Source organism: Hyla sarda, chromosome 1 (assembly GCF_029499605.1).
Source record: "Hyla sarda isolate aHylSar1 chromosome 1, aHylSar1.hap1, whole genome shotgun sequence".
NCBI lineage: Eukaryota > Metazoa > Chordata > Amphibia > Anura > Hylidae > Hyla > Hyla sarda.
The window spans coordinates 442,009,457-442,021,589 of NC_079189.1; the positions used below are offsets into that span (position 1 = coordinate 442,009,457).

General features: G+C 41.0%; 1 protein-coding gene and 1 long non-coding RNA gene across 6 annotated transcripts in view; one reads left to right on the plus strand and one right to left on the minus strand.

Moving 5' to 3' along the window:
• Window positions 1–12,126, plus strand: part of LOC130283421 (uncharacterized) — a 63,727-nt gene extending 51,601 nt beyond the window's left edge. For all 3 annotated transcript variants that reach the window (XR_008846694.1, XR_008846692.1, XR_008846693.1), the window contains 3 exons: window positions 7,995–8,034; window positions 9,935–10,025; window positions 11,723–12,126. This is a non-coding gene — a long non-coding RNA (uncharacterized LOC130283421). The remainder of the gene's footprint in view (window positions 1–7,994; window positions 8,035–9,934; window positions 10,026–11,722) is intronic.
• The window catches only part of GOLGA3 (golgin A3), a 65,151-nt gene that overhangs the window by 16,329 nt on the left and 36,689 nt on the right, over window positions 1–12,133 (minus strand). For all 3 annotated transcript variants that reach the window (XM_056532777.1, XM_056532785.1, XM_056532793.1), the window contains 6 exons: window positions 9,855–10,071; window positions 7,983–8,126; window positions 7,564–7,761; window positions 2,344–2,460; window positions 1,148–1,287; window positions 488–620 (listed from right to left, as the gene is read on the minus strand). In XM_056532777.1, coding sequence (XP_056388752.1) covers window positions 488–620; window positions 1,148–1,287; window positions 2,344–2,460; window positions 7,564–7,761; window positions 7,983–8,126; window positions 9,855–10,071 — 949 coding nt within the window. The remainder of the gene's footprint in view (window positions 1–487; window positions 621–1,147; window positions 1,288–2,343; window positions 2,461–7,563; window positions 7,762–7,982; window positions 8,127–9,854; window positions 10,072–12,133) is intronic.

Below are 12,133 nucleotides of genomic sequence, written 5' to 3' on the forward strand. Positions count from 1 at the left end.
TGTGGGGTATTCCCTTAATAGGAACCTAAAAATGGTACCTGGAAGGGTCACTGCTGCGTGTATGTGAATATACAGATTCAAATATTTAGTGACACAGGCCTACGTATGTCACTTACAGATGACAGCCTGCATTGCTATACAATGGCCTAAACAGATTTGGGCCAAAGGAACTTTAGTTTCTAGAAGGATTTCAATTTAACCCCTTAAGGACCAAGCATTTTTCTGTTTTTACACTTTCGTTTTTTCCTCCTTACCTTTTAAAAATCATAACCCTTTCAATTTTGCACTTAAAAATCCATATGATGCGATCGCCGCATGTCGGCTATTAACGCCGGCCCCCAGCTACAGGAATCAGCTGGGGGCTGGCCGGTATGACGCGGGCTCGAGTCGGGAGCCCGCGTCATACCCCGGTAACGGCCATTGGACAAGTATAGACGTCCATGGTCGTTATCGGGTTAAGACCAAAAATTCTTCAATTTCTCATTACCTCTTGATTAACTTGTGGCTTCTTAGCCAGCTGATCATCTAGTTCCTTCTGGAGTAGTACCAACTGAGAACGTGCGTCAGCCAACTCCTGCTGAAACTGTGACAGCTCCTGAGAATACTTCTCATCCTGAGACCTGCAAAATGAAACAGACAACACCATAATGATGTTCAGACATATAGATTTGCAATAGTGAATTGTGAAACAAGAAGTACTAGATACAGCTTAAATATTCCACCTAGCTTTAGGGTAGAGTCACACACAACGGATCCGCAGCGTATTTTACGCTACAGATCCGCTGGTGACCCGACCCATTTTGTGCCTCCAACTGTTGCCACCCCCCATTCCCCACGCTTCGCCCCGCCCCTGGCTTGCTCGGGGACTCGCAGGCCCCCTGTGTGTCTGCTCGTAGTGGCAGATTGCCTCTGCGAGCAGGCCAGGGGCGGGGTGAGGAGGGAGAATGGAAGTGGCAACAGCTGAAGGCACAAAATGGGTCGGGTCACCGGCGGATCTCCAGCGTAAAATACGCTGCGGATCCGTTACATGTAACCCTACCCTTAGACTGTAAAAGTAAATAAAAAAAAATAAAAACTAGCTTACTCATAACAATTTACTTGGATTATATAAGATTTTAGCAAAAGTAGGCTCTCTCTTAGTACTTACTGCAGTTTTTGAGCTTCAGCTTGAAGTGCCTGAATCATCTGCTCCTTTGTCTGAAGTTCTTTCTTGACCTCACTAAGTTCGAGTGCTGCAGCCCTATAGTGCCTCCGGTTGTGTGCCCCCTCTGCCTTGGCAGTAGCAACCTGTGGATAGATAAATGTGTTTAAAGTGAATAGGCATAATAACAAATATACTTTCCCTAGTGAGTCTCAGGAGTCTAACAACTGATTTTCAACCCCTTGGGGGTTTTCCCCTGCGAGAAAAGCCCTCAACTAAAGACCCCCCCAGTGCACGAAATAGCTATAACCCTGTGGTGTCCCCCTCATCTCCCCATGCTGTAATCCGTTGGTAGCACGAATAAATCCCACTGATCCCTGCAGTCTGGTGAGTGCCGTCTTTCTGCTTTTCATGAACGTTATTATTCAATTTCTCCGGACTGAGCACCCCGTCTATGGGGTCACGTGAACTGTCTTGCACCTGCATACATCTGTTCCATTTGCTCGGAATTTTGTGGTGGCTGTGCCGAAGCGCTCTTTCTATTTGTTGCATCTAGTCATTAATGTTCCTGTGTATATATTGTTGGGAACGTATGTACTGAATACTCAGAGCATGAGTAGTACCTTATGGTTTAATTGATGTTTGTTTTTCCCTACTACATCGGGGCTAACTGTATTCTATTCCGATTAAGGTTTGTGTTATTTAAGAACAAATATTCTAGTTCTACGTGATTTGAAATATCCTTCATCACCGACCCCTGACTACGTCCATATGTATAATTAACAACATAGGACAGAAACACGTAGGGATTGTGTGCTGATGAGTTGTTTTCTTATTTTCACTTGGTCTGTATTTATCTTTTTAAAATGCATATTTTGTATGAGTTCTTGAATTAATCATACAACTACTAGTCTTTGAGATTGAGATGTCATCATCCATGAGAGTATAATTAATACCCCTTACGCATGAAATATTTATTTCCCAATGTAGATTCATATTTGGGGTATACACATTTCCAAGGCATCTGACATTCTAGAAAAGCTCCCTTATAACACAGCTGCACAAAAAACTACATTGATTTATTCATGCTACATATGTATCAATCCCATTAAATACCAGTATTCTCAAAGAAACTTCGCAGGCACATTTTGGTATCGGTCACTAACTTGTTATACCTTTGTGGCTAAGAGCTTATGCTTTACCTGCTCAGACAGACTGGTGACCTTTGCTTTTTCTTTTTCCAAAGCATCTTGCAGACTCTGAACTAGCTCTCTCATGTGTCTATCTTCCTCTTCTTTACGTTTCAACACTGCTTGAACCTGTTGAACAAATATGAACTATAACACATCTAGAAGAAAATAAGTTCAGCAGAATGACCATATATACCCCGCTAATTAGTACCATCTCATTCTGATCAGAATTAGATTTAAAGTGCACCTGTCGTTTCATTTAACTTTTCGGGATAATGGTTGTGTGAGTACATTAGAGGTAACACCATCTCTGGCCATTATATAACTTGTATCTGGCATTGTCCAGGTTTCTGCTGAACAGACACCATCTCTCATTTTCTTTTGTTCCTGAGCTAGTGGGTGGAGCCAAGTCTCTATGAGGTCTCCCATGCACTATGGGGGAAATGTATTAAAACCTGTGCAGAGAAAAAGCTGACAAGTTGACCATCGCAGCCAATCAGATTTCATTTAAAAAAAAAAAAAGGCCTCTGAACAATGAAAAGGAGATTTTTTGTACTCACTGTAAAACTTCTTTCTCGTAGCCTTCATTGGGGGACACCTATACTGATGGGTATATGCTCTTGCCACTAGGAGGCGCTGACACTAGGAAAGAAAAGTCGGCTCCTTACCCGCCCACTGGATGTGAGGTAATCAGTTTTGTCACAAAGCAGTAGGAGAAGCGAGAAGCCAACAAAGAAATATGTCCTAAGGACCCTAGAAAAGAATCCTGAAAATAATCCAATAACTGGAAAGGAAAAAAAATGATTTAACGAAATGTATATATTTTTTTATAACAAAATTTTAATTCATTTTTAAACAGGGATCAATTTACGTGTGTGGGAAGGGCACTAAAAATGTAGCCGACAATAATAAAAATGTAGTGTGTGTGTGTTTTTCACTTTTTTTTTCTCTATTTTTTATATTTTTTAGGTAGTACTACTACTCCCAGCATGGACCACTGTTCCATGATGGGAGTATTAGTTCCTGTACTAATAAACAGATCGCCCCAGGTGTCACTCCTGACACCCGATGCGATCATCTATAAATATAGCAGAGATGCAGAGTGGCTCTATACAGCACTCGCATCTCTGCACTATAGTCTGGGCCGGCCAGTGAGGTGAATAGAAATTCACCTCACTCATTCATATTTTCCGTCCAGAGAGGGGATTGGCCGGATGGTGGCAGGCAATCCCCGCTCTCAGCGGGAAATATGAATGAGTGAGTGAGTGGCCGGCTGGAGTATAGTGCAGAGATGCGAGCGCAGGAGAAAGCTGCTCCACATCTCAGGGATGAAGGACAATCGCAGCGGGTGTCAGGAGTGACACCTGCTATGATCTGTCCTTAACTGCAGGTACTACTACTTCCAAAATGGAGCACACACTGTTCCATGCTGGGAGCTGTAGTACCTGCATTAAAGGGGTACTCCGCCCCTAGACATCTTATCCCCTATCCAAAGGATAGGGGATAAGATGTCTGAACACTGGGTTCCCGCTCCTGGGGACCCCCAGGATCTCAGCTGCAGCACCCCGCTGTCATTACTGAACAAAGCAAACTCGCTCTGTGCGGAATAACGGGCGATACAGGGGCCGGAGCATCGTGACGTCATGACGCCCGCCCCTTAATGCAAGTCTATGGGAGGGGGCGTGACGGCAGAGCCGTGACGTCATGATGCTCCGGCCCCTGTATTGCCCATCATTACGCACAGAGCGAGTTTGCTCTCTGCAGTAATGACAGCGGGGTGCTGTAGCTGAGATCCTGGGGGTCCCCAGCAGCAGGACCCCCGCGATCAGACATCTTAGCCCCTATCCTTTGGATAGGGGATAAGATGTCTAGGGGCGGAGTACCCCTTTAATAGACACATCGCAGCGAGTGTCACTTCTGACACCTGTTGCGATCTGTCTATTAATTCAGGTACTACAGCTCCCAGCATGGAGCAGAGTGGGCTCCATGTTGGGAGTAGTAGTACCTGCAGTTAAGGAAAGATCACATCGGCGTTACTCGTGACACTCGCTGTGATCCTGCCGTATAATGTATAGATGCGGGCGGCCGGACGCTCTTCTATGGTCCCCTGGACTGACATATATACATACATACACACACTTATTCATATTTCCCGCAGACAGTTATGATTGGCTGGAACCATCTGGCCAATCACAGCTCTCTGCAGGAAATATGAATAGGTGTATATATACGTCAGTGCAGGGGACCATTGAAGAGCGGCCGGCCGCATCTATACATTATACAGGAGGATTCACCATGGGTGTAAAGTGACACCCAGGGCGATCTGTCAATTAGTAAAAGTACTACTACTCCCATCATGGAACAGTGTGTTCCATGCTGGGAATAGTAGTACTACCTAAAAAAAATGTGGAAAAAAAAGTGAAACACATACACACACACACACATTACATTTTTATTATTGTCAGCTACATTTTTAGTGCCCTGTCCGCCCACATAAATTGATCCGTTTAAAAATTTATAAAAATTTCTTTATAAAAAAATATAAATTTCGTCACTACTGTATCTTTATATTTTTTTGTTAATGGTACTCCACAACATTTTTATAAAAAAGGTATCTCCATCACTTTTTTGGATCCAAAGAAAGAATAAAAACCGCCTGCAAAAACTCCAAAGTCAAAACCCACATGTCGTTATTCTTGGTGTTTTTTTTTTTTTTTTTTTTTTTTTTACTCCCATAGACTTCTATGGGAGAAAAAAGCCACGATTTCAGGGAAAAAACTTGAGCTGAAAAGCATCAAAAAAAGGGTGAAAAAACGCCAAAAGGATTAAAAAAAAAAGCCTAACTGAAAAACGCAAAGTGGAAAAAGAATTTTGCGATTTCTCATTGATTGACAGCTAACATGCACAAAAATGCAAAAAAAATGCACACACAAAAAAAAACCAAGTGGAAACTTAGCCTCAAGCTGTTTTTCAAAGTGATTGAAGCCTTATAAGAAGCCTTATAAGGGTACGTTCACGGGCGGATTACCTGTGGAATTTCCGCAGTGTATTTGCTGCGTAAAATCCGCAGCAGATTTTGCTACCATTGACTTCAATGGGTCAGCAGAAAATCCGCACTAGAGGCAAATTTGTAGATTTTTCCTTCGGACCCATTTAAGTCAATTGTAGCAAAAACTGCTGCGGATTTTCCACAGAAAATACGCTGTGGAAATTCCGCAGGTAATCCGTCCATGTGAACGTACCCTAAGATGATAAATCAGTATTTTTCTCTAATAAGATATACAAATATTAACATAAATAGCAATAAAAATGTGTTAAACCTCCTTCTAAAAGGTACGCGATAAATTAATAAATAGTTATATGAAAGGAAAATCTTCTATGTATAAATATGTGTACCACGTAAAAATGGAGGAGAATGGTTCATACCAACTATATGAGCTTCATAATGAACTCCTTTGTTATTTCACAAAAACACCAAAAACTCATGGAGTCATTCAATTGTGGTTTAAAAATAATTAATTTTAGACATGGTTAAAACAATGTGTGGCAAGAATGTTAAAAAAGGGGGAAAGGGAGAGAAAACCAATACAGGGGGGAATTGAGACAAAGAGGCATCACCACCTGCAAACACTGATGTTGTCATACAATATTAATGTAAACAAATGACTATAATGGAAAGTGCATAGCATAGTACATAATGGCATCAGCCTAAAAATATGACTTAAAGCAGTTCCCTATCAGTCTCTGATACCTACATCACAAAGTGCAGACAGCAGGAGTGACGCCACCCCAACGTACGTTTTGGTACGGTCCTTCGTCCTGGGGGTCACCCCCAGGACGAAGGACCGTACCGAAACGTACATTGGGGTGGCGTCACTCCTGCTGTCTGCACTGTCTGCACTTTGTGATGTAGCTATCAGAGACTGATAGGGAACTGCGTTAAGTCATATTTTTAGGCTGATGCCATTATGTACTATGCTATGCACTTTCCATTATAGTCCTTTGTTTACATTAATATTGTATGACAACATCAGTGTTTGCAGGTGGTGATGCCTCTTTGTATCAATTCCCCCCTGTATTGGTTTTCTCTCCCTTTCCCCCTTTTTTAACATTCTTGCCACACATTGTTTTAATCATGTCTAAAATTAATTATTTTTAAACCACAATTGAATGACTCCATGAGTTTTTGGTGTTTTTTGTCTAATAAGATATATTACAAAGTTTCTTAAATTCACTTGAACTACTGATGTATGCACATTTTGTTAACACTACTTTTAAAGGGTACCTCTCATCAAATAAACTTTTGATATATTTTAGATTAATGAATGTTGAATAACTTTCCAATAGCATGTTAATGAAAAATAGGCTTCTTTCTATTGTATTTTTCCCGATCAGTCCTGTCAGCAAGCATTTCTGACTCATGCTGGAGTCCTAAACACTCAGAGCTGCCAGCCTGCTTTGTTCACAGCCAAACAGGCTGTGAACAAAGCAGACTGGCAGCTCTGAGTGTTCTCCTTTGTGAACAAAGCAGACTGGCAGCTCGTAGTGTTTAGGACTCCAGCATGAGTCTGAAATGCTTGCTGCCAGGACTGGTTGGGAGACCCCTAGTGGTCATTTCTTCAAAGTGGAAAATTAAATAGAAAGAAGCATATTTTTTAATAACATGCAATTGTGAAGTTATTCTGCATACATTAATCTATAATATACCAAAAGTTTTTTTGATGAGAGGTACCCTTTAAGTTCCACTTTAGTGCCGCCTAACGTATATATATATATATATATATATATATATATATATATGCATAAATAGCATAGAAGTTCACCAACAATAAATTATTAAAGACTAGGCCCCCTTAAAACCAGGAGTGTTCCAATAACCCTGGTGTACAGTGCAGACAAGTCAGCCAACTGCTATTTATAGCGGGTTTATGTGTGAAACGCAGGAACAGACTGCTGTAATCCAACCTGTTTTCTGCTGATTTATCTAAAGGGTAATTGCAGGGGAATATGAAATTTCTAGCAACCCTGCATACTATTATTGTAGCGCTATTTCTTCATATTCCTTTAAGCATCACCAAACTTGAAGTTCACTGTAAGACATGTGAAATTCCATATACTATATACCTTAAAATTAACAGATTCAGTTATGCAAACGAACCAATGTTTTTGAGACATCATTCTGTCTTCCAAGAACAAAGCATTTTGGGTGAATTAAAATATATATATATGTACCTGTAAATTCAGTTGTACCAAATCTGCCTCTCTCTTTGCCAGAGCAGCCTCAAGTATATTGTTGTGTTCACGTAGAGCAGCATTGGATTGCCCAAGTCCAGCAAGCTTCCCTCGTTCATGTTCTAACTCTAGTGTCAGTTTCTTGTTGAGGTCTTCCAATTTTTTTATTTTTCTTTTAAAGCCACGAGATTCCTGCAGCTGCAGCAATGAATACATATGAAAATGTTAGTAACGAGATATTTGAAAATAAATTACACATTAATATGTGCCAGAAACATTGAAAAGGGAATTTAGTCCTCCAACCTACACAACAAAGAGTAATGTTTATGCGTGTCTTTTTACACTAACTTCAATGTCAATTTGTGCAGTTACACATATATGATTAATTACAGCACAATCTAATATTCTGTTTTGCTCACCTCATCTTCTAGCTCAAGAACCTTCTCTCTATATTCTTCAAGCTCCTGGCTGGTAAGTGATATGACCTCTTGCAGCTCACGTTCTAGCATGGCCTTACTATGGCTTACAGCCTGTAATTCGCTTTTAAGGCCATTCAATTTTTCCTGTACACAAATAATTAAATTAAATATTCTGACTAATTTAGTATAAAATGTTTGTTATGGGGGAAAAAGAATTAAAAATGTAAAAAGTTTGTGTAACCATTACAACCTTACATATAATGACCCCATCATGCGCCACTCATCATCCACCAGCAACATCCCCCAAAGCCTAGAACCCCCAGCACCCCTTTTTCTCCCTGGCAGTACTGTAGGGTCAGTCAGGTGCAGTCTGGCTAGATAGTTTGCAGGCTGCGTGCTGCAAACTTGCTGCAACGTTTCAGAGGTGCACCAGATCAGTGTGGACAGCGCGTCACGTCGGCGCCACCCAACGCCGCTGATGTCCTGTCACGCTAACCCCTGCTGTGCCGGATCGCAACTGAAAGAGGAGTACAGGGGCTGGGTGGAAGGAAGGATGGGGGGGGGGTTGGTGGTTGCTAGCGGGGCGATTGCTGATAGAATCTCACCGAGTATGGTGGGGTTTTGCTAATTCAATCTCACCGATGTGTGGACTGGGGGGGTTTGGACTTAGTGGTAATACAGGGGGCAGCGGGCCACAAAATTTTGTTCTGCGGGCCGGGAGTTTGAGACCCCTGGTGTAAATTATATTGGATGAACTTGTTTCTTTACTGTGTTAAATGGGCACTGTAAGATTCAAAAACTTTTTATATGTTGTACATCTTGGCAAAACATTAACCTTTCAAATATACATCATAAGAACATTTTATTTCCTTTTTATAGAAAACATGGCTTATAAAATCATGGCTTTGTCCAAGTTGAAGCACAGGCATGGACAAAGTCCAGTAAGTGAGGGTGGGCGAGCACTCCTCTGTGTTCTCTCCTGTCTGATAGTACTCCTCTGTGCTCTCTCCTGTCTGATAGGACTGGAGAGATCACAGTAGAGTACTATCAGACAGGAAGGAGCACAGAGGAGTACTATCAGACAGAAGAGAGCACAGAGGAGTGCTATCAGACAGGAGAGAGCACATTGGAGTATATCAGACAGGAGAGAGCACTAAGGAGTCCTATCAGACAGGAGAGAGCACAGAGGAGTACTATCATATAGGAGAGAGCACAGAGGAGTGCTATCAGACAGGAGAGAGCACAGAGGAGTACTATAATACAGGAGAGAGCACAGAGGAGTGCTATCAGACAGGAGAGAGCACAGAGGAGTGCTATCAGACAGGAGAGTGCACAGAGGAGTGCTATCAGACAGGAGAGACCACAGAGGAGTCTTATCAGACAGGAGAGAGCACAGAGGAGTGCTAGCCCACCCTTACTTACTGGACTTTGTCCATGCCTGTGCTTTAGCTTGGACAAAGCAATGATGTTATAAACCATGATCTCTATAAAAATAAAATAACATTTTCTTATGAAGTATATAATAGAAAGGTTAATGTTTTGCCAAGATGTACAACATATAAGAAGTTTATAGCCCCCCCAAACGGGTTCACATCATGCTATTATCATATGGAAATCACCTACTATCAGTCAATATGTATAGATTCAGTAGGGCAACCGCTGTTCTTTTTTAATATAAGTGGTAAATGATAAGTATATCCCACTGGTGTTTGTGTGAACTAGAGCACTGGTCAGGATAGCCTGCATATCCAGACTTGCAGGATCTCTTATATAAAAAAGTTGATGGGCTCCGATACTAAAATATGTATGATAGCCCAACATGTTTTAATGTATATGCAGTGTCTTCAGGGGAACAGTATATGCTAACAATACCTGAAAAGCTTGACTGTCACCTCCTTCTGATATTTGAGCTTTGAGTTTATTGAGCTCAGATTCCATTGTTTCTTTTGCAGTCAGTGCTTCCTGAAGACGTCGGCTCAGGATCCCAACTGCATTCTCATATGCTTTGTGTTTAATTTTCATCTCCTTCTGAGCACTTGTCAGGTCTGAGCCTAATCTCTTCATTCTCTGTTTCTGTTCTGTGATTGCTCTTAAAATAAAGCAAGAAAGGAATGGTTTAATATTTTGGCAGTGTAGGCTAGCAAATTAACACAAAAACTACATCTATTTTAAAGGGAGTAGTTTCCTGATAAGGGTAACAGCTGTATAGCCTATCAATCATAGATGTAGATAAATGTATTTATAAATACAAAGAAATACAACCAAGTATAATAGGCACATGGAAAGAATATCTGCACTTGCACCCTGACCCTGGATATTTGATCTACTGATCCACAATATGAGACTAGAATGAAAAAAAAAAAAAGAAACTAAAACATCATTCTGTGTCCAGATATGTTTGTGAACTTTAAAGGCTCATTCACACTGCAGACAACCAGTGGTGAAATTCTTCTGACTGAATGTCCACTTGCAGCAATGAAGTCCAGTGGAATTTCCAGAACACGCTCACTCTTTGGGCAGACATTCATTCCACCGGCAGAATTACGCTGCGGCGATTCCCCAGTGTGCACAGTGCAGCAGAACTCCATTGAATGCAATTAGACTCTGCTGCAAGTGCATTTCCGCTGCAGAATTACACATTTGATAATTATACACTTGGACACAAAAATAATGTTTTTAATGTGTTTTTTTTTTTTTTTTTTATATTACATACCAAAAATCGATTCATGTAGGGATATTTAGTCTGACACTACTAGTAATTAACAACCACAGTTCATATGCGTAGGAGGGGTGCATTATGCAGGAGTACAACTTATATATTCACAGATTTGCGGTGCTCTATTGTACAGGTGTTCAATATGAAGACTGTGTCCAAAGAAAAATGAAACAATGGCACTCACCATCTGTGTTCTTTGGTTTATTTCAATCTTTGGTATACATAAAACGCACAGCAGGGAGCACTCTGAGACACACTGGGGAAAGACGCAACTGTTTTGTCTTTCCCCCGTATGTCTCAGAGTGCTCCTCACTGCATGTCGTTTTATGTATACCAAAAATTTTAATAAACCGAAGAGCACAGATGGTGAGTGCCATTGTTTCATTTTTCAGTTGACAAAAATCTATGATTGCATTTCTTTGGGTTCGGACCTGTTATGTATATGTATACTCCAAAATTCTCTGTGGCACATTAAGTTCCCCAGACCTACTTTGTAGTGCTATAAGCCAATAATATTAAACTACATACCGTATATTAGTTAACGTCCACTGTAGAAAAGAATAGCAGGGCACTCACCATTGGCACATAAACTTCTTCTTTATTCCAACAAAAAGAACGGGTGCATACAGATACAAAAACAGACAGACAAAGGTGCAGGGATGGCTCCAAGGGCAACGGTGCCGTTTCGCCCGAGGAGCCATCCCTGCACCTTTGTCCGTCCGTTCTTGTTTCTGTATGCACCGTTCTTTTTGTTGGAATAAAAAAGAAGTTTTATATGTGCCAATGGTGAGTGCCCTGCTATTCTTTTCTACAGTGGATGTTATTGAAGTATACTACTATTGCCAGTGCAAAGAGTACCATCTGGCAGGTGAGCTGTCAGGATTTGTTTAAGCAATCACTCCTATTCAGTGATTGACAGCCATCTGTGTATAAGTATAGCCCAGACAAGGAAATATTTTCATGAATAAATAGTTATCTTGGAACTTTCCCACAAAATAACATCTCAGCTCCTTCTGTTCTATAGGGATACATACTGAACTCCCTTCAATAAATCGCACCGCCTGGAATCAGAGTTAATTTCATGGAACATTTGCTGCTGAAAGGAGCCCCTGCAATACAAAGCCCTATTGACTAATGCGCTTTTCTGGGTGAATTCCACCCAAAAAGATTTACATATTTATTCTTTCAATGGGATCCGAATCCATAACAGAAATTCCATAGTGTGCTCTGAGCTTCAGAAACCCATTGAGATCGATTGGATTCTTCTGCAAGCAGATTCCACTGATTTTAATTCAGTGCAGAATACCCGTAATGTGCATGTGCCCTATCATGCTGCCTGCAGTTTAGATTGCATTTTTATTGTGACAGGTTTCCTTTATTGTTGAGAGAAGAATTACAGTAAAAAAAACATATTGCAAATTATACTAAAAAGACT